We start from the raw sequence: 22,362 nt of genomic DNA, 5'->3' as shown, positions 1-22,362 counted from the left end.
GTGTTTTTAATTTTCTGGGTGTGCATAATATAAGAAACATATCCTCTCATGTATACTGTATGGGCAGCTTGTGTAGAGTTTTCAATCGTCACAGGTTTTTATCAAGAACAGGAAGATGTTTGTATGAAATGAGTTTATTCAATTTGCTGTAAATGTTTTTACAAAACAATGCATTTTGAGCACAACATCAGTAAGAGACAATGATCTGAGGAACTGAGGAGTGGACTTTATTTCATGGCTGGTGTTGCTCAGAGAGAATTAACTTCCAATTCTCAAATGCCAACCTCAAAGGTCTCCTCTGCAGAGACCTGATAATCTAGTTTAAGCTGATCTCACATGACGTTTCTTAACCTAAACAGCAAGAGTTCTAAATGAGTCCTATTCAGTGCTCTGATGTATTTGAACTGTGTATGTGTGTAAATGGCTTTCCTACCTCTTGTGTCTAAATGCAGTGGTTAATTCTTTACCTTTGAGGCAGTATTACCTTTCACTGATGTTTCCATCTCATACACAAGGACCTTTGAAGGTGTTGTACACCCAGTTCACGACTGATTCAAGAACTTGACTGTTGACATTTTCTGAGAGAAGAGAAGGTCGTCAAAAGGCAAAAGGTTAACATAAAGATTGGGGACAATTATGACCATAGACTGTTTATAAAGATGGATGGTGTGTCTCCACTTCCTCCCAGTGTCCAGCAATGAAGACAAAATATCCTGGATACGAAGTCTTCCATCTTGAGCATCTAGAGCAGGAGCAATCGGGCATTGGAATCTTGAACACACATCACTGTAATGAGTACTGCCTAAAATGACTTAAACCGTTTTTGAGAAAAATGTGTTTAACATGTAGTTTGACTTTTAAGTTTGGTCCATTCCCATTCATTAACATAGGGGAGGGGGGATGTATTGTCTATACTGCAGCCAGCCACCAGGTGGCGAGGGAGAGGCTTTGGCTTTTCTTTTTGGGAGCTGTCAGTGCAACAGAAGGAAGATAGAGTTTAATTATTATTTGGAAATAAAAATATAAAAAAACAAGCGCAAATGCCTCTGTACTGAAAGAAACTTGTGATTAGGGTGTAAAACATCTAGCAACTAATTCCACACAGATGTAATTTACAATATACATATTTGATAATGGATCTCATTTATATGTATATAGTATATTTCTGTGCTTGAATTTATTGGTGTGAATGCTAAAAAGTCATTTCAGTGTTTTCTGCTATTTTTGGGCCAACAACTCCTGCATACTTCAACTGGTTTTAACCATTCAACCTTCAAAATGCCCGGCTCATTAAGGACATGTCTGCCTTTCTTCCTTTAACTAAAATTTGTTATCAATTTCGGAATTTTTTGATAATTTATTAAAATATTTAGTTCTTCTTTTTTCGGTCTATTGGCGGGTGGCAACCAACAATGTGACCCCAGGTCGGCTAAAATGCAGATCTTGTAAGTTTATGAAAACCAGGATGTTTTCATACGGTGGTTATGTTTGTACTTGCACTACTCTGGTGGTTCAACCGTCTGGGAGACGTGCAGCATAGTTGCTTGTTGAAGTGTTTGCTGAAGCTTTTGCTCATCAGGTAAAGAGCAAACGGGTTCACACAGGAGTTGGTGAAGGCCAAGATGCGAGCACACACGCTAGCAATGAAGTGGCCCAGCGACGTGTCCACCTGGTCGTAGTTGAAGGAGCGGTACAGGTAGATCACGTGACTGGGCAGCCAGCAGACGGCAAACAAGCCAACAAACACCAGCACCGTTTTGGCCAATCGCTTCCTGGACTTGATCTGAAATGAGAGAGAGAAATGATTTTTACAAACAAAGCTGTATAAGATAAGTATGTGCATACGGGATGTTTTAACCATTTGTGTTTGTTATTACTTACTTGTCTTTTTGTCCATACAAAGATAAGAAAAGATTCAAATCTTGTTTGTTTAAAAAAAAGCCGTGTAAAAACTAAAATTTTTAGTTTTACATCTATTTCTTGAGAGGAAATACACTGAACTCTCTGAGAGACTGTTTGGATTTTCTGTCGGACACTTCAGATCAGGAACACTATAATGTTTTCCTTGTATTTGGATTCGTGATCTGTTTGGTTGTTCACGCTCCATTTTCTTTTTTCCTTATATTTTCTGCCTTGATTCGTTTTTTCTTAATAAATTATCATTCACCGAACAAGCTGCAGTGTCCTCTGTGAAAACCTGTAACAACCAGCAGTGTCCAATTGTAGAAATAGTCCTGAATTTTACAGCCAACAAAATGGCAAAATAGTTTTTAGGCTCAAGTTTGTTTGTAGTTGTAGGAATTAGACAATTACAGGTAGGCTACTATTAAATGTTTTATCTTTTGGTAGAACCAGGCCCGTGGTTTCCATTAGTTTCAATATCAAACTTCTCATCTGACTCTCAAAAGAGAAAGCATATTTCCCAAAATATCGAACCAAGTATTTTGGGGACTTAATAGATTTGAATTATTTCCTGTTATGGTTCATGTTAAGTAAAACAAACAGAGGACTCCTCACAGAGACCTGTTTCTGGAGGTGAAGGTGTCCTTCAGCCGGGATATCCACAGAGCTTCTGAGCAGGCTGCGAGCGATGAAGCAGTAGTAGACAGATATGATGAAGAGTGGGACGATGTAGAAGATGAGGAAGGAGGCGGTGGAGTGGATCTGCGGGTGCAGCTTCCTGGCATGAGGGTAGGGCGCACAGGTCATGAACGTCTCATTGGTGTGGCTGGTGGTGAAGGCGTGCAGGTCAGAGAAGACAGCTTCAGGAATCGCCAGAGTCATAGAGAGCAGCCAAATCACCCCCACTCGTAAACAGATGCTGGACCTGTGGATGTCCAGCGGCTTGACGATGGCTTTGTACCTATAGGACGAGGACAAATTTGTGGACTAGGCCAACTATTGTAACCTGTGCAGAGTTTTAAATTGCAAGTGGGCCGGCTAATGAAGCTTAGCCGGCCCTCAGCTAGCATAACACACCTGAACGTACAACCAAATTGTTGATAATCAAAGTTGAATTGTGGGTAGTGCAGATGTATGAAAAAGGTTATTTTTAAGTCGATATTGATATAATACACAATGGTCCACTGTGACAGTGTTGCAGGAGTGCAATACTAAATCTACACTTTGATATTGTAATACAGGTTTTTACAGAATGAGCAAACCCCTGTATTCACTGAGAGTACATTTGTATTTTGTAAAAAGCATTGCAAGAAATAACAGCATGCCATCAGTGTCTATATTAAAATGCATAAATCTTGATGTGCTGCAGAAGAGTTGTGCAATGTGTTTTAATTTTCTGGGTGTGCATAATATAAGAAACATATCCTCTCATGTATGCTTGTGTTGAGTTTTCAATTGTCACAGGTTTTTTATCAAGAACAGAAGGATGTTTGTATGACATGAGTTCTTTCAATGTGCTGTAAATGTTCACTCACAGTGATGGTGAAAATGGGGGTGTGTTGAGAACTTGATTGATTTATTGACATACTTTGTTTCTGAAACTGTGCTCGGGCAAGAACATTTTTACCAAAAATTGTATTTGAGCACAACATCAGTAAGAGACAAGGATCTGAGGAACGGAGGAGTGGACTTTATTTCATGGCTGGTGTTGCTCAGAGAGAATTAACTTCCAATTCTCAAATGCCAACCTCAAAGGTCTCCTCTGCAGAGACCTGAAAATCTAGTTTAAGCTGATCTCACCTGACGTTTCTTAACCTAAACAGCAAGACTTCTAAATGAGTCCTATTCAGTGCTCTGATGTATTTGTTTTTATTTGGACTGTGTGTGTGTGTGTGTGTGTGTGTGCGTGTGCGTGTGCGTGTGCGTGTGTGTGTGTGTGCGCGTGTGTGTGTGCATTTATCTAAAGTTATGAGGGCCAATTTTGGTTCAATACCATCATTGTGAGGACATTTTGATGTTGTGGGGACATTTTGGCTGGTCCTCACAAATTCAATGGGCTGTTTGAGGGTTAAGACTTGGTTTTAGGGTTAGGGTTAGGGTTAGGCATGTAGTTGTGATGGTTGAGGTTTGGGTAAGTGGCTAGGGAATGAATTATGTCAATGGATGGATGGCAACCAACGAAATGGTGCATTACTGCCATCTGTTTCCATCACAGGGCTCCCGTGATGTAGAACCTATGAAGGATCTACCTCCTTTACACAAAACCCATTCCTTTGATCTGTGATCATCGTATTTGCCCATGAATACCTTGACATTGACATTGATTGCCACTCTTTAGTAAACTGAACAAAGAAGAAGAATCTGTACCAGAGTGCACCTGTATCTTGTCTTTAGAGATAACGGACCGTCAACTGAGAAGGGACCAACAAACTATCGAAGTACATTTTCCTGAAACAATATCCAAAATGTACTCAATAAGAAAACTGGTAAGATTTTCTTGTTTGTCTTTTTTCAATGCTCTTGGCCAGCAAGCTTTTCCCTGTTATTTATTCATGTCATGAAGAATTTGAATTACAGTTTATCCGTACCCCCAAAAAACTCAATAGATGTGGAGCCCAACACTTTAAAGGAATAGTTCACCCAAAAATGATAATTCACTCATTATCTACCCACCCCTATGCCGATGGAGGAGTGGGTGAAGTGTTTGAGTCCACAAAACACTGCTGGAGTTTCAGGGGTAAACAGTGTAGCAGCCGAATCCAATACAACTGAAGATATTAGTGAGCTATCTTCAGACGTAAAAACACAACAGAAAAAAACACAACAGGTCTCCATACTGCTCCTGTGGTGTCATCCAAGTGTCCACAAGCCCTGACATTCATATTAGACGCGGAAAGAGGTCATTCGCACCTTGTTTTAAAGCATTAATGTCCGCTGCTATCTTCCCGACGAGGTCAATTCAGGGACCGTCAGAAATGCTACCGTCCACTAGCTTAGCCATTTCTGCTGGACTTTTTGGCGTAAAACAAGGTGGAAATGACCTCGTTTCGAGTCGAATATGAATGGCGGAGCTTGCAGATACTTGGATGACACCACAGGAGCAGTATGGAGGCATGTTATGTCTTTTTCTGTTGTTTTTACGTCTGAAGATAGCTCACTAATATCTTCAGTTGTATTGGATTCAGCTGTTGTTACACTGTTTACCCCTGAAACTCCAGCAGTGTTTTGTGGACTCAAATACTTCACTCACCACTAAGGGTGAGTAGATAATGAGTGAATTTTCATTTTTTTTGGTGAACTATCCTTTTAATTACATGATGGTTTGCTTTTCATGTGATATGTATGAATTTGATTTCAAGGCTGTGGTTACATGTTACTCTCTGTTGGGTTGTGTTTCAAGTAGCCCTGTCCTTAGACCAAAGTAGATCTAGCTGTAGAAATATGTGTTATTCTCCCACCTTGTGTTGCTGCGGGTGTGAAGCTGTAATAATGATTTCATGTTTGTTTCTATCTTTCAGACTTGTGAACCAGTCCTGTTTAGGGCCACTGATTACAAACAGCTCCTGGAAACTGTGAAGGGCCTCAGAGATTCCTTCTATAAAGGCAGGGCTATGATTAAGACTGTGAAGGATTGGGCTCACTTGCATGAAAGCAAACAAAGCAAGCTAAAGGAGGAGCTGAAAAAAACCCATGCGCTTCTTGCAAGAGAGACTGAGAAAAGACGTGCATGCACCAAAGCCCACATCAGCTACCTGACTGAGCTTGCTCAAAAGGAGAACGAGCTGAAGAGCAGTGAGCTAAAGTGGAGCACAAAAGTGCAGTCTCTTGAGGAGGAAAATCTGTATCTCCATGAGCAGGATGACCTGCTGAAAAGCCGACAGGGCCAGCTTGAGGAGGAGCTGAAACAAACACATCAGCTTCTCAAGGGAGAGACTGAGAAAAGGCATGCACCCACGTCGGCCCCCGTCGACTGCCTGACTGAGCATGCTCAAAAGGAGGAGCCCCAGGTGGAGCTTGATAACGTGAACCTGTGCCAGGAGCAGGCTCAGAATGAGGAAGTGTGCATCACAACGGTGCAGAAGGTGGAGATGGAGAGCAAACTGCCCACAGAAGAGTTAATAGAGAGTAAACTGCACCCAGAAGAGTTAATAGAGAGCAAACTGCACCCAGAAGAGTTAATAGAGAGTAAACTGCACCCAGAAGAGTTAATAGAGAGCAAACTGCACCCAGAAGATTCAATAGAGAGTAAACTGCACACAGAAGATCGGATGGAGAGCAAGCTGCACACAGAGGATGTGATGGAGGAGGAGAAAGACAGGAAGCCAACCAGAAAAAGAAGAAGGGGAAAGAAGGGGAAGATCCAAGGAGCAGATCTTCCCCTGACAAAGCCCTGATTTATAATACTGATTTATAATGCAGAGAAAACCAACTAACTACCAGGGCTTTTTCTTATATCACATTATATTTTTTAGAGAACATGTGCAACAATGATCTGTCTACAAACCAAAAAGAAGTTTTATGCTACAGTCAGCTTCCCTCTTCTATTAGTGCTTTTGTCTTTCGACCAACAGTTATTCTTTTTTTATGAGCAGATTCTTACTGCATCGATTATATTATTTGTTTTCTGTGAGGGGAAGTAAGTAAATGAAAAATTTATATTGTGCATGTAACTGTGTAGCAATTTGAATAAACATTGACACACCTCTCCATTTATGTTAGACGCAGTCTTTTCTCATTTGCTGATGTGCTCTGCTACACACATCTATTACACTTCGATCCATCCTGAGAGAGGGATCGTTCACATGTGGCTCTCTCTGAGGTTTCTACATTAATATGTTTTTTGATAGTTTTCCTCTCTCTTGATGAGGGTCAAGGACAGAGGATGTGGCACCTTGTTAAAGCCCTATGAGACAAATTGTGATTTGTAAATATAGGCTATACAAATAGAGTTTGATACATTTTTGGTTTAGTTTGTTTCTTTCCTTCCACTTTCTGACCTACACATAGCGAACTGAATATTTTTACCCATTGCTTCTCGAGATTGGGCCATTTTTCTGAGGTGAACTAATCACCAATTGCTACCATGCAGTTTTACTCTATTTACCTTCACCTCTGCCGTTTCTATTCAGCACTGAACCTGCCAGGGTAAGTAGTATTATGCACATCACTACCTTTCTGGAGACAGGAGCAGGAAACAGGCGAGAGGAGACAGACTGTCTGACTCTGTCTCGGGAGTAAGTGGTCTGAATTCATCCAAACAAGGATTTCTCTCTCTCTCTCTCTCTCTCTCTCTCTCTCTCTCTCTCTCTCTCTCTCTCTTTTTTTCGCTCTCCTCGCCTGCTGGAAAGATCTTACAAAAATCAGATGTGCTGTCTGACTACTTTTCTATAGTAAATTATTAATTCCTCTAAGTTTAGAAAAAACTAAAGTTAGTTGGCTGCATATACTTGATGACTGTTCTTGAAATCGTTTTACCTAAACCTCACCAATATCACCGGGTACGTGGACATGTGTGAGTTAGAAATTTTAATATTAGAGGATCATGAAATAGCTTGAAGGATTCGTAACACGACGGAATCTGATGCTTCCTGTTCTGATGCAATGTCAAAATAATACATATAATTCAAAGTAATGCTGTGGGGTTGTAGGTTTCCCTGCAGGGCACACAGGGTGCATGTGTACTATTTGTAGCAGTGGGGTCTGTGGTCATGATAATGCATCCAGGATGATGCAGAGACTATCTCAGACCAAATTCACCAAATTAAAACCAAATATATTCTCTCAAAGCATTGGATTCCACAGTAAACTCATTGAAAGAATTTCTCAGTCCTAATAAAATTTGCAGACTTTTTCTTTTGGGGTGAAGTTTTATCCTGTGCATTAAAAACGTGATTTTACCCAGTGCAAGCTTCATATCACATTACATCAGTGATGATTGGAACAAGAGACAATAATGTAATTCTGTTTTCTTCTGCGTGGATTACATTTATTTTTAAAAACCCATATGTTTGAGGTATGAATCAAGAAGTAATTTTTTTGGGGGGTAAATTCAAATCATTTGTTGTCCTACCGATCAGCGGAGAGAGCAGTGAGGGTGAACACGGAGACTCCCACCGAGGTGAGCTGGATGAACGGGATCAATTTGCACCCAACGCGGCCAAAGAGCCACTCGTCCACCAGGTAGCGGCTGGCGTCCACCGGGGCGCAGGTCACCAGCAGCAGCAGGTCCCCCAGAGCCAGACTGGACAGGAACAAGTTGGGCACCGTCCGCATTGACTTCACCAACAAACACGTCTTCATTAAAGTGACGTTTCCGACCAGACCCACGATGATGATGATCCCATAGACGGCGGCGATCACGATGCCGGGGAGCCAGATGTTGTACTGGTGCTGCTCCGTGGAGTCCACAGACACTCTGGACACATTCAGAAACACTGGACCCCTGGTGTCCTCGGGGTCTGTGAGAAATGAGTCCTCCAGAGACATAGCAGGGAGGGGACAGAGGTGTCCAGCAGGAGAGTCTGGTGTCTCCTCATGGTGACTGGCTTTTAAACTACACGCCCTCCTGCCGGTGCGTGCGTCATTTTACGCATTAAGCGCTAAAAAGCTTTCAAGATTGCAGGGGTGGAATAATTGGTATGAACGGCTTGAACATACTTTTTTTTTCTTTCAAGGTTGTAAAAAGCATATTCCACATGAATTGCTCAAATGATCAGCAGTGTATTTAGTTCAGGAGGGAACACACACTCCACAGGAAACGAGTTGCTTCTGCCACAGCTCACTTATCGAGCAGGAGGCTGAGGGATTTGTCATCTTCTTCAGTGTGGAATTAAAGGTCAAACCAATATTTTTCATTTTTCAAAATGACGGCAGTCTCCATGCAGTTACCAAATCTGTTATGACCGTGTGATTAAATGCAGACCAGGAGTCAGTGAACCATTTTGAAGTCAGTTAATTGCAACTTGGGGTGTAGTTGGTTGTGGCTTGGCTGGAGGAGGGTTGGGGTTTGAGTTTGACTTAAGGGAACCGGAAACGGTGGAGAAGAGCAGGTGGTATCAGAGCAGGATGAATGGCCAAAGCTGGGAAACCCAACAGGCCGGATCCAAGGTGAACAGGAGTCATGGACCTTGTTGGCACAATCTGACTAGAAGCGTTTGAAACTTGGCCGTAGGGTGCTCATTATGTGACTGAGCGATGTGGTGGTGTCTGGGTGAAAGAGACTATGGTTTTATGTTACGATGCATGTAAAGCATTGATTATTTGGTCAGCTGCAGGGAGGTTAAATGGCAAGAGAAGAGAACACGGAAGCCTTGCCCAGCAGATGCACGCACACACACACACACACACACACACACACACACACACACACACACACACACACACACACACACACACACACACACAGGAGGACAGGAGAAAGCCAAGGCCTGTACCCTGACAACATCTCATGCTGAAGTCATAATGGGGTGTTATTTTACTGGTGCTTCAAATGGCTCCAACTGGGCCCCATAATCATTTTCTAATATAAATGCAAATTGAGTTTTTCGGTATCAAGACTGTAGATAAGACAGACGAAAAATGTGCTTCTCGAAGCATGACTTGAGCAATTTTCTCTGACATCTGAGAACTTTACTCCAAATTGACTAAACATTTTTTCAAAGAACAAAATAGCCACAGAGTTACTAATTCTCAGAAGTATTTACCCACCAAATGTGTATAATTTGTTTTTCGACCATTTGTGTAAAGACCGAGGGCGGAAACGGCCATCAACCAGGAACGAGAATGAGAGAGAAACCGATACTGATTCCACCGTCTGCTTTTTCGAGTCATAACCAGATGGACCAAATTATGTTTTTCAGAGCTGCAACTTCTTCTATTCTTCTTTGATGTAAAGGCAACCCCCCCCCCCCCCACACACACACTCACCATCTCTTTCTATCCATTATCCTCCCACACTGTCTTTCCATTTCAGAAAAGTTTTTGTTCAATTTGCATTTCTTTTAGCTTTATTTTACTTTTTTATGAAAACAGTTGCCCTTTTGCAGTCAAAAACTTAATTAGTTGTAGATTCATGAGACGACCTTTATTCCAACCTCCATATCTACGTGGCATTTGTCCTCTTGTTCAACTCCTTTCAACCTATTTCAAATTATGATTCAAAGCATCTCACACACAATCTTGACTTAGATAACTACTTGAATCATCATGGAAATGGCACGTAGCGTGATAACGCTGTACCAAACATGGCCGACCTGCAAAACTCAGAATATTAAATGCTTCAGCTACTTTAAAATGGAGCAGTTCACTGTGTTTTATTACTATGACATTACCACTGATGTGTTTTGGATTTCAAATTGTCAATTGTGAATATTATACATTAAAGCAATGGTTGTCCAACTAAGGGTTGGGACCCTCCAGGGACACAAAACACCGAAACAGGGGTTGAAGATGATTTCCAGAAATCAAATAAAACTTAAAAGTAAATAGAAAGATTGAATATGTCCCCCTAACTGTTTATGGGTTTTGGATCTTCTCAGATGGTGATCTCCAGGCCTTTACTGCAGCCACCTCCAGCTCTTCAGCTTGTTTTTGGGTCTCTTTGCCTTTAGTCTGGTCCCAGCCGGTGGAACGCAGCTCAGGTAGACTGAGAGGTGAACGTGTTAGCCAATTTTATGGAGGATATTCAAACTCTTCACCCTGAAAAGCTCCTTAGGCGATTCGGTCATATGTTTAGTATCATTGTTGTCCTCCTCCTGAGCACATCATATGCTTCTGTATACCTCTCCATCCATCCTTTTGCTTTTGTAAATCCCTGTGTCCTCGCTCCACTGGCAGCCATATACAGCACTGACAGAACCTGCACATGTTTGACAGGTGAGGCTTTGGGTCAAGAGCTGTTCCTTATATTTCTCCACAATTTCCCATTTCATCAATTTTCAACATGACTTTGTCGATTTTCCTTTTGTATTTCATGTGAACTGGCCTTTCTGTTTTTGAGGTTCACCAGCATCTCGTGGTGACTCATCTGAGGTCATGGTCACATGAAACTCCTGCTGTGAAGTTGTACAACGTTCATCACACATATGATTTTGACCCACAACATTGACCGCTCGGTCAAACGGCTCATCTGCCACTTTCTGAAACCCAACTGTTGATTTTATAAAACCCAACTACATTAGATTCAAGATTCAAGATTCAAGAGTTTATTGTCATATGCACAACAATAACATTAAGCAGTCGCTTGCAATGAAATGCTTGGGTCACAGGCTCTCTTATAACAATGCTCAATCAAAATTTAAAATTTAAAATAAAATATACATATCTAAAATATATACATACACCTAAAGAAAAAAAGAATAACAATAGTGCAAGTGTGTGCAATAGTGCAAATATGCAATAGTGCAAATATGCTAAGGTGCAGGGTTATGACAATCTGTCAGAGTTATGACAGATTGGAGGAGACATTAGACATCTCTCTCACTCTTCAGATGGACAGACAACTCCACTACTGTCAAATCTCAGTCAACTCTGAGCAATGTCTCAGTTTATGTGCACAACTGCTCAGGATTACGGAATAGCCAAGTCTCCAATTACTTCTGAACCCTTGAAATTTGGTCACTGTGTGTTAGAGGGGTTTTATTTCTTCAGCACCATGGACAGCAGCCGGCTAAACTGAGGTCCTCTGCCGCCACCTGCTGGTACAGATGAGGAGCTGCCTGACTCATGCAAGGATAAACAGTCCATCTTCTTTCCTGAACTGTAGCCAAGTGTTTTAGTTGCCTAACCCTAAAAAGTTTGACATTTTGAGAAATATGCTTTATTAGCTTTCTTGCAGAGAGTTGAATTAGAAGTTTTACACTGCTGTCATGTCTGTACACTTAATATGGAGCAACTGTCAGAAGCAAGGACTGGCAAATGAGAAACAACTAACCTGGCTCCTCCAAGAAAAGTATACAAACACCTTCAAAGTTCCTTTAATAACATATAGTAAGATCTTGTTTGTCTTGTGTGTATATACAAATACCGACACGTAACAATGCCACATTACTGCTTTACTAGTGATTATATGCTTGACTATCTCTTCATTGAGAAGCATCTTTGGTTTTTTCAGCCCAGTTTAGACAAAAACCAACAAAACACACTTACTTCCACACTAGGAAATCCTTGATCTCCTTCAGAAATTACATTCACAGCCTGATAATGACAAACATAGATTTGCTTTACATGAAAACATATGTAAATCATAATCTCTGGCAGCAGCCTCCCCTTCAGATAACTTTACTCATGATCATATTTTGAAGTTATAGAATAATAAATCATCTCTCATCGTATCATCATGCAACTTCACCACTAGATGTCACTAAATTCTACACACTGAACCTTTAAGAGTGAGCAACTAAGTGGGCCCTCTTCCATGTAATCCACCATGTTGCATCGGCATGTTTCTACGGTGGCCCCAAAGGGACAAACCTTCATGAATTTGGAGGGAGAGTGGGAGGCATGTGGTCTCAGTTAGTTGAAATTTTGCTGTAGAAATCCATCGCACTGTTATTATAATATTTAATAAATTCACGTTTCCAGTGTTACCTTTGATATAGAATAATTACATCTATCTGAATCGCTAGAAGATTATTCATCTGTACACATCTCAAAGCCGAAGAGGCTCAATTGAATTTACACATTCATTCATTTAGCTCAAACAATGGGAAAGATTTTAAAAAACAAACCAACAAACAACTGAGTCTCTAAATTGTAAAACATTCAATGATTATGAGGCTCAGTATCCACGTGTATTGATGGAAATAACATTTATAAACGCCTAATTTGCCAAGCACCATACTGTTGACAGATGTCTGAGAATATCAGAGCTCAGCATATGTATAATAGTAGAATCTAAGAAACAGTAGATGGAAATATCCATGTCACAACTGTCACTTACGTCTGTAGCAGGCAGTTGTTATTTTTGTAATTGGAGAAAAAACAGGACCATTAAGAAAAAAGATATCTTAATTTAAGTGTTTTACAGTTTATTGCTTCATATGGTTCTTTATGTTGTATTTTATCCACATCTACAAGTCCTATGTTCAACTTCATCTTTTGTTTTCATAATATCACATACAACAGTGACATGTGTGGGACAGAATAGATGAAAAAACACCAAACAAACTAAATAAAAATGTATAACTGATATCATTATATTACATTACATTATATTTCTTTCATATCAATGCATGATATGGGTATGAACATAAATCATTATTATAATTATTATTATTCCTTCAATATTAAAAACTCCATATAAAAATGAATTAGTAAACATAGCTTCCACTCGCTATCACTGTCTGCGGTGCGCACAGGAGAGCGCGGCGCCTCTGTCGCCCCCTGCAGTCTCTCGCCGGGACGACACCTGGCTGTGAAAACATCCAGCCTCCCTGCTGCTGCTGCGGCGGCTCGTGCCCCCGACTCCCCGCCGTCCAGTGTGGCCAGAGACCGACAGAGCGCTCTGTGGCTGCGGGATGGATGAACGGGCCCTGAGCGAAGCAGCGCGCCGCGTTCCCCAGATGGCGGAGTGAGCGAGGATGCGCCTCCCCAGTTCCATCTTTGTGTCGGTGTCCCTGTTCACGGCCGAGACCACGGCGGCTCTGTACCTGAGCTCCACGTACCGCTCCGCCGGAGACCAGATCTGGCAGGGGCTCACGCTCCTCTTCACGCTCATACCGTCCGTGCTCGTCCAGCTGACCCTCACCTTCATCCACCGGGACCTGAGCCGGGACCGACCGCTCATCCTGCTGCTGCACATCCTGCAGCTCGGACCCATCGTCAGGTCAGTGGGGACTTGTTTACTTGTGTCTCTCTAATGTTCGCCCCCCCATCCCACACACACACACACAGAGAACCACAGTGTTTTTCATCTACTCTGCACCAGGCCATGAAACCAGCGTCATTACGCACAGGTGTCGACTCCACGGATGGTTGCTCTCGTTAAAAACATGTCCGGCCTCTGCAAACATAAGCTGCTTACTGACGCTGGGATCGAAGCGTTGCCCACATGCCGTTGTTTTCATTTGTTCTCGGGCCTTTTCGCCCCCCGAATGGCTGCACACGTGCCGGAACAATGAAAGCCTATCTGTGGCATCGGAAATAAAGCGCTGATCAATGCTCCCACTCCTCATTGATATGCTCCATATACAGTCTGCTCAGCCCCCACAGTCAGAGCTCTCTCTCTCTGCGGGATCCCCTCCTTCTCACTGTTTGATCGTCTTCGTGGTGATCTCACAGGCCGAGCTGGGGCTGATTTATTCATGAAATCACTCTGCATGAAGCCCGGCGCACATACAGCGGCTGACACGCATACATCAGTGTGGCTGCTGCGCTCTGATGCAGGGACCTTTTTAAAACATCTGCACACAAGTAGAGCAGAGGCCTAATAGGCCTGGTCTTCCCCTGGGTAAGCTCTGCCCTGGTCTGGCTGGACCAGCTGCCTCTGCTGTAGGAATCAGAGCCTAATCCTGCTGTCCACACTGATTCAAACACACAGCCAGCTGGAGATCTGACCACAGGCATCACATGGAAACACAGTCATCACCTGGAATGTGGAAACTAGAGTTGAAACTGTTAGGCCCATTAAGCATTTCATGGGTTGGATTGACTGCATAGGAATCAGCAACTATTTAAGTGATCCATTCATTTTAATGGGTCAAATTTAAAGATAAACATTTGAGGATATGCTGCTCTTCTTGTCTAACATTATAGTAAACTGAATCTGTGGTTGTGGTTTGTGGGTCTTAGAAGCTGCTTGAAGACATTAACTTTGCATTTAATTATAATAATCAATCAAATCATTGAGAAAAAAGACTAATCAATCATTAAAATAATTGTTCATTGGGGCTCTAATGGAAACACATAATTACAGTTGAAACGACCAGTCAGGAGATTTACACACAATGAATCAAAACAATCTAATGATAATCCACTAATGTTTTTTCTTTGGTATGTAAGTGTTTGTTCAAGAAACCGTTGTGTGGCAGCAAGTTGCATTATGTTTTGTCAGGAGTTAAGTAAATTGATCAATCTAGAAAAACACACAACAGGAATGATAATACGTATAAGTGAGAGGTAAACTTGTCAACTTGTATGTAGTTAAAACAAAAGTAAAAACAAATCAGAGGAGGAATTATTATCTTCCAATTTACCTTCTAATCTTCTGAGCATTGACTCACAGGATTTATCTCTACCCTTGTATTTATCCAAAGCTTTAACTGTTTTAAAGTAATGTTCCCAACAACTTCTGTATACATGTTGTTTTTCTCAGTTTAAGTCACAAAATTATAATTTGTATGACATTTTACTGCATCGACCAATATAACAGTTTGTTGTATTGACATCTGAATAATTATTAAAGTCAGTTTTTAAGTACATTATCTATTAACCATTTTATCTGGTTCCAACACATTAAATATTTAAAGTGCCCGGCTTTTAACTGTGTTTTTATATCATTGTGGATTCAGTGTCTCTGGGGTTTGGACACAAAAAAGCAATTTGGAGACGTTGGTTTGGGCTTCAGCAAATTGTGTTGAACAGTCTTCAGACAAATAACAGTTATGATTTTATTAATCAAGACGACAACCATCAGATCAATCTTGATAATGAAAACGATTGTTAGTTGCAGCCATACACGTCAGCTTGTGAGTATAAACAGTCAACTTAGCCTTTGTTTTGTTTTATATAAACAGTATTTCCTTTTGGTCGTCCAGTTGAGCGGACGTCTCTCACAGCATATGTTGGTTCCCCCAGATGTGGCCTCTGTGGACTTGACCCTGCCTCCCCCCCATTTCCCCCTCGAATGTGCATTCGAACGATTATTTCTCAGACCTCCACATCTTCCCTCGGTGGAGAGCACAACCAAGAATAGCACATGTCACCGCTGGCTCCTTATCTCTGACAGCACAGCCACACAGGGGAATGTCCGCACTTCCTCTTCTCGGTATCATCCGCCCAAAACAACATGTCTACTATCTCAGACATGAGTTCTCTTTGTCTTGTGTCAAAGCAGGAATGACACTGTACGTTGTTAGGTTGAAAACGTCCATCTATTTGGTTTTATTTTCCTCCCGTTTAATCAGCAGCTCTTAATGCTTCACGGCTGTGCTCATAAACAGAAGTGCAGTTTAATCAGCCTGTTGAGTGTTTTTGTCTTGGGAACAGCTTCACAAAAACAAAAAATCATTAAATGTTTTCCTGCAGCTTTAAACCATTTGAATTTGTCCTGAGCTCAACAATGTGTTTCACCTATTGTTACTTCTTCTGGATGTTTGAGCTTCGTGGTTAAAGACGTGAATGTACGAGCTGATTTTGTGCCATCGCAACTACTCTGGAGGGGAAAACAAACTAAGCAAAAACAATTCAAAGATTATTTTTATGTTCATTAAAATATCTTTCAATCGACACAAACCAAATTATTTTTGTTATTTGTGGACAACAGAAACACGCTTTAAGCATTGAACTTTGTAGCAAACAAGAACGGCACTCTTTCTTCCACAATGGCCGAACAGTCTAATTTTGATAGTAGATATATAATAGAAAAAGGGAATTGGTCGGATAATGTAAATTATTTATTTGTCATAAAACATAGTAAAGAAAGTGGAAAACAAATGGGGATCTGCCTGCCTCTTAATCTGCATCCAAATGTAATGGGTACTTGTCAGGCCCAGGCCTCAACCCTCCAGCGTGTTTGGTGGAAATTAGTTCTGTAGTTTTTGTGTAATCCTGCAAACAAATAAACCAACAAACAGACTCAGGGGAAAACGTAACCTCCTTGGTGGAGGTAACAATTGTTTACGTGTACAACAGCTCGGATTTTGGTACTGAGAGAAAAACCCAGCTCCTCAGCTGCAAAATGCTTCATCAGTCTGTCGCTAACCGAGGTCGTGTTCAGTCAGTTTTCTGACCTTTATCTCTGAAAACAACTGCTGCACTTTTAAAGAAGTGAAACTGAACCAAAACAGTGAAGCTGCTGAACTGAAAACACTAAAACAAGATTATTTGTGTTTTTGTCACTATGTGCGACTTCTAGTAATAATCTAATTTATTGCATGGAAAAAATATTGATTTTTACAGAGTGAAGATTATTTAATTTGATCAAACTCTGTCTGTTTTCAAAAACCAGGTCAAACATAAGCACGTTCACTTAATACTTACTGAACTCGCCGAGTGTGGGACTGATATTTATCACTTCATCCTTGAATGAGACTTTGGCATTTTTTAAAAAACCTTCAGTGTGCGTGTGACTCCGGTGATAATCAGTCCATCCCTCAGCTCCACTGTGAATTAAAACCTCCTGCCTGGCTGGTTTTAAGTGCTTCTTTATCGACTCGGCGCCGCCTCGACCTCTGGCTCTTTGCCAACATCTGCATTTAAGCATCTCACCAGCTGATGACTGTGACGCAGATCTTCTGCTATTCATATTAACAGAGACACGTAGATATCGATGTGAGACCAGATTTTCCCAGATCTTATGTAATTTATCATTAAAAATAAACCTGATTGTGTATGGGGTATATGACAATCATTTGGCTGAAGCTGTACTGAAGGTTTCCTAAGTGCTTGAGTAAAATCTTCTCTCCTCCATCAACAGATATGTTTTCCGATCAGTCTTTGAACAGTTTTCACTTATTCATGTTTACCTGTAGAGTGTTGAAATCATTCCTCCTCTCTATGGGCCATGAGCAGATTCTGTTTCTAAAGGGACTCCAGTGTAAAGGAAATGCGGAATATAATCCAGAACCGTAATTAAATGTTCTCTAAAGCTAATAAGAGGCCTCGCAGTCTGAGTTACACAAATTAAGTGTAACACAATACTGCGTCTGTCCTCTCACTCAGCTGCAGCTCAAACATGCAAACTCTAAGATGGAGTTTCATACTGAAAGTCTGTCACTTTTTAAGTTTGGGATGTCGAAGTCAGTAACTTCATGTTCGCTTACACCATCACTTACATTAGAGCTGATTTAGAAAGGTGTAGATTGTGGGAAGAATAATTCCATCAGTGCGTACAAGAGCATGAGTTGTTTTGAGAAAGTACGAATCCACTCTTTAAGTCATATTGTATTTCGTAGTAGTCTCTGATGTGCCCAAGAAAACAATCGGTACAGTTTAGGATCTGGTTCCTCTGTAGTTCATGTTACCTTCACCAAGGAGGTTATGTTTTCATCTGCTGTTGTTTGTTTGTTTGTCTGTTGCTTAGTAAGATAACACAAAACCTACAAGATGGGTTACCATGAACCTTTTTGGTGCAGATCTGGATCAGAAGGTGGATCCAGGATTTTTTACATTTTCTTAACAAATTGTGAGTTAGGGTGTTTTCGACATTTTCAGATTTCCATATTTCATCAATGAGTGTGTAAAATTTGGTGCAGTTGATTCAAATAAATAAAATCTGAATGGCACATACAGTCCATGTGCCATTCAGATTATTTCCAATCGACAATTAGTCGTGGTTTGTTAGTGGTGCAGCATCGGTTCCCAGGGTGATCTGGATAACACACTAATCTGACTTCATGGTACGATTTCACCTTTTGTAAAACGTTCTAAACAAACTAAACTAAACTACAGGCCCCTAAACGTCAGCATGTTAACTCTGTCATTGATGTTGATGTTTGAATATGAGATTAAATCATTTGTTTCTGTAATGTGTCTGCAGCCCTTCAGTGAGTTCCTCTAAACGTCAGAGAGTCTGCAGCTCCTCATGCTCTCTGTTCTGCTGTTGCACTGCAGGTGTCTGGAGGCGTTCTGTATCTATGGCAGCGTGGGCCGAGTAGAGGAGCCGTATGTCAGCATCACCAGGAAGAAGCAGATGCCCCGCGGGGGTCAGTCTGAGGAGGTGGAGCGGCAGGTGGGGCAGGCGGAGGGGAAACTGTTTACCCACCGAGCAGCCTTCGCCCGCACCTCTGTCATCCAGGCCTTCCTGGGATCGGCGCCCCAGCTCACCCTGCAGCTCTACATCTGCGTCCTGCAGCAGGGGGTGTCCATCGGTAGAGGTGAGGGGGGGAGGGGGTGGAGAGACTCTGGACTCTTTGATTTAGCTTCAGTTCATCCTAATCAATGCTGCGTCCTGTATCTGATATTGGGGATTCTCTCATCAGATTGATGCAAATCAGGGGTCAGTCTGTGTGAGTGTGTGTGTGTGTGTGTGTGTGTGTGTGTGTGTGTGTGTGTGTGTTTGCCAGTGTTTCTGTCGCTGAGATTAACTCAAGGGATCACACAACATCTGTTCTCTGCATTAGGGCCAAACACAAGAGGTTATAAATACAGTGGGCCAGTTTAATGTTCTCTGCAGCTGCGGCTCTGACACTTCTATTTCACGCCCACCGATTTAACGACCAGGGAGTGATGAACAAAAGCTTCAGGGCCTTGAAGGGTAGATTCACAATTTGTCACGTATGTCTTAGAACCACAGTCAGGTGTCCATATGCACTCTAAAGGTTTAATGTGTGACTCTGCTGTATTAAACCGATAAGACGAGTTGAGTGGTGTAGTTTAATCAACCCAAATGCCTCCAGAAATGTTCAAACCCTGAGAAATCTGTAAATTTTAATCAAGGTAGTACTCAGTTTTGCCTGTCAGTGACATCATATTCTCTTTCCACATGTGTCAGCTTTGTGTCTGCCAAAGTCTGTTTATTATAATTAGTGGAGGAGATCACAAAAACAACCTGGAAACCGTCACCAAACTGTTATCTATTGTTTTGATTGAGAGACGCCCCTTGTGACAGAAAATCCCATCGACTATTGTGCATTTAAAACATTGTTGGTTGCTGTAACCCCTCCCACCATTCACGCTAGAAGATTCCTTCATTGTGTGCTTTCAGTGCACGTGATGTAATCTATTTATCTTCATCCAGAGTTTGGCAGACGATAGAATGAGGCTTCAGCTACAGCTCATCCAAAGTTACAGTATGTTAACTATAACATTTCTTCCTTAGGGATTGTTGAATATAGACAGGAGAACCAGATTTTGTGAAAATCCAAAACACAAAACATTTCCTCACGTGGAAACACTTTCTATCATAGTAGAATTTCTGTTGTGTTTGTGTGTATAAATAGTGAAACTCTATTTTTAACCTCAAACTGTTTTTAGTTCTGTTTTAGGTCACTATCACCAAAGATGTGTTATTTTTAATAGGCATATTTCATACTGTATATATTTATATCTTCTTGGCAGCTTTATTCTCTATATAACATGTATGTTATGTTGTCGAACAATTTTCTTTCTTGCATAGAAAGAAACTCAACTTTCACTTCTGGAAAAGACTTGAAAATGTGACTTTCCTTTAATTGATGTCGTCCTCGTATTTCTCTGTTTGTCCCTGTCAGGCACACTGATGGTGATCTCCCTCCTGTCCATTGTGTACGGAGCACTGCGCTGCAACATCCTGGCCATTAAGATCAAATATGACGACTATGAAGTGGACATCCGGCCAATGGCGTACCTGTGCATCTTCATGTGGAGGAGCTTCGAGATCGCCACCCGTGTGGTGGTGCTGGTGCTGTTCAGCTCCGTGCTGCAGCTCTGGGTTCTGCCTGTGGTTATGCTCAACTTCCTTGTTTTCTTCCTCTACCCCTGGATCCTGTTCTGGCAGAGTCACTCGCCGTTCCCCGAGAATATAGAAAAGACTCTGACCAGGGTGGGAACCACCATCGTGCTTTGCTTGCTCACCTTCCTCTACGCCGGCATCAACATGTTCTGCTGGTCGGCCGTGCAGGTGAAACTCAACGACCCGGACCTCATCAATAAGTCCCAGAACTGGTATCGCATGGCCGTGTACTACATGCTGCGTTTTGTGGAGAACGCCTCGCTGCTTCTGCTGTGGTACATCTACAAAACAGACTTCTACAAGTTCATCTGCGCGCCGCTGCTGGTGCTGCAGCTGCTGGTCGCCTACGCCATGGCCATCTTCTTCATGCTGGTCTTCTACCAGTTCTGTCACCCGTGTCGGAGGCTCTTCTCCTCCAACATGACCCAGGGCCTGTGGGACTGCTCCTCGCTTCTGTGTCTCATGTGCAACTCCACTTCACCGCAGAACAGGCCGATGGGAAAGGCCATCTTGGAGCCGCCGAGGGCCTCCACATGCCAAGAGCCGGCCGATGATGGAGCCCATGACTCAGCCAGTGAGCTCACAGACGACGCCCCAAACGACACGACGTATGACATGCTCGACGACACAGTCTATGACATTCCCAATGAGACGGGCAGCAATGTAGGAGGCGGAATAAATGGTGACATCAGCCACACTGTCACCTGCAATGCTTAGAGCATCACAATGTGTACGGTGCCATTCAGAGCATCCACTCTGACAGTTATCATACCCTCAGCTACCTTTTAAGTGCCACATGGATCCGCCTGTGAGTTGAGTTTACATTTTAAATCCTTCAAACTTAATCTCACACATCCCAACTGTGTTTTCTATCATAGCCTGTTACTTCTACACGAAGCAAACATGTCCTTAACTTGAGATCTATCCTGGCTGCAAACATGCTTAGTGTTAATCTGTTTGAAAACAATACAGAGCTGGTGCTCGACCATCTCATCACCCAACATCCTGACCGGTCATCCTGCAGCCTGTTACAAATACAAACCCATGGATGCCATTATATTTTCTTAGGTTTGGAAACTATATATGCTGCATCACTGATCACAAGGAGCCATGCATTTTAATTGATTGTATTTAATATGTCTTTGGCATGGAGGTGTGCATGTGTGGAGCCTCTGGTGAGGTGCATTGTTCTCCAGGGGGGAGAGGGCCTGTTTTCAACAGTTGTATTTCTCTCTGGGCCTCTTGCTCATTTTTGCGGCTGCCAGCAATCAGCTTTTTTACTCCTTGATAAGAGCTTTATCAGAAACACACGTGCTGCTTCCTCTGTATTTGTGCTTGTCGCTGAGACAAGAATCGCCACATGTTGTCGATAAAGAGCCCGTTTAATCACCAAACATGTTCCTGTGAATGCACGCACATCTAAGTGTAATGTTTCTTGCACGTTTACAAAAAAAAAAGGATTTTAAGTGGCTTTGATTCAACCGCTGAGCAGCAAATGCTGTTGTGATGTAAAATGCTATAGTTGCGTCTGTATGTCTGTCGTCAGTTACATTTACACTGAGTGCACAAATCTGTAACAAAGTATATTTTCTTTTTTTTCACCTTAATGTATAATTGCGTGTGAGGGAATGTCAGTGTTGTTTGACCTGGCGATCCTTTTTGCATTGTATCTGCAGAGGAACGACGACCTCGCCAATCACATGAATGCTCCTGATATTTGTACAAATAAGACGAACAAGCCAAAAAGATAAATAACTTGTGAAACACATTCTGATACATTAACAAGATACAAGGCATTTCAAAGATGATACTTCAAAAATAAGAAAAGAAAAAAAAAAAATCAAATAAATTTATATATTTATATGTGGAAG

At 41.8% G+C, this 22,362-nt stretch overlaps 3 protein-coding genes across 3 annotated transcripts; 2 read left to right on the top strand and 1 right to left on the bottom strand.

Annotated features, from left to right (window-relative positions):
* Window positions 1–1,240: 1,240 nt before the first annotated feature.
* Window positions 1,241–8,388, bottom strand: LOC117755421 (gastrin-releasing peptide receptor-like). The gene is made up of 3 exons (XM_034575221.1): window positions 7,973–8,388; window positions 2,524–2,863; window positions 1,241–1,783 (listed from the first exon to the last, which is right to left on the bottom strand). Exons 1-3 carry the CDS (start codon window positions 8,386–8,388, stop codon window positions 1,472–1,474), a joined length of 1,068 nt encoding a protein of 355 aa, XP_034431112.1. The 3' UTR covers window positions 1,241–1,471.
* LOC117755422 (involucrin-like) lies at window positions 4,241–6,502 on the top strand. The gene is made up of 2 exons (XM_034575222.1): window positions 4,241–4,388; window positions 5,421–6,502. The coding sequence occupies exons 1-2, from the start codon at window positions 4,368–4,370 to the stop codon at window positions 6,294–6,296; spliced, it is 897 nt and encodes a 298-aa protein (XP_034431113.1). The 5' UTR covers window positions 4,241–4,367; the 3' UTR covers window positions 6,297–6,502.
* Window positions 8,389–12,847: 4,459 nt separating the features above from the next.
* Window positions 12,848–22,358, top strand: xk (X-linked Kx blood group (McLeod syndrome)). Its single transcript, XM_034573585.1, has 3 exons — window positions 12,848–13,726; window positions 18,673–18,935; window positions 20,271–22,358. The coding sequence occupies exons 1-3, from the start codon at window positions 13,482–13,484 to the stop codon at window positions 21,206–21,208; spliced, it is 1,446 nt and encodes a 481-aa protein (XP_034429476.1). The 5' UTR covers window positions 12,848–13,481; the 3' UTR covers window positions 21,209–22,358.
* Window positions 22,359–22,362: the final 4 nt, after the last annotated feature.

This window comes from Hippoglossus hippoglossus, chromosome 21 (genome assembly GCF_009819705.1).
Source record: "Hippoglossus hippoglossus isolate fHipHip1 chromosome 21, fHipHip1.pri, whole genome shotgun sequence".
Taxonomy (NCBI): domain Eukaryota; kingdom Metazoa; phylum Chordata; class Actinopteri; order Pleuronectiformes; family Pleuronectidae; genus Hippoglossus; species Hippoglossus hippoglossus.
The sequence above is the reverse complement of the archived record's forward strand: the minus strand, read 5'-3'. Positions and strand labels throughout refer to the sequence as shown.

Coding starts and splice junctions, on each gene's coding strand:
- LOC117755422 (XM_034575222.1), top strand. CDS start 4,368: ATGTACTCAATAAGAAAACTG. Junction 4,389..5,420: donor TGTACTCAATAAGAAAACTG/GTAAGATTTTCT, acceptor TCTATCTTTCAG/ACTTGTGAACCAGTCCTGTT.
- LOC117755421 (XM_034575221.1), bottom strand. CDS start 8,388: ATGTCTCTGGAGGACTCATTTCTCACAGACCCCGAGGACACCAGGGGT. Junction 2,864..7,972: donor ACTGCTCTCTCCGCTGATCG/GTAGGACAACAA, acceptor CTCGTCCTATAG/GTACAAAGCCATCGTCAAGC. Junction 1,784..2,523: donor ACCTTCACCTCCAGAAACAG/GTCTCTGTGAGG, acceptor CTCTCATTTCAG/ATCAAGTCCAGGAAGCGATT.
- xk (XM_034573585.1), top strand. CDS start 13,482: ATGCGCCTCCCCAGTTCCATCTTTGTGTCGGTGTCCCTGTTCACGGCC. Junction 13,727..18,672: donor CAGCTCGGACCCATCGTCAG/GTCAGTGGGGAC, acceptor GTTGCACTGCAG/GTGTCTGGAGGCGTTCTGTA. Junction 18,936..20,270: donor GGGGGTGTCCATCGGTAGAG/GTGAGGGGGGGA, acceptor TGTCCCTGTCAG/GCACACTGATGGTGATCTCC.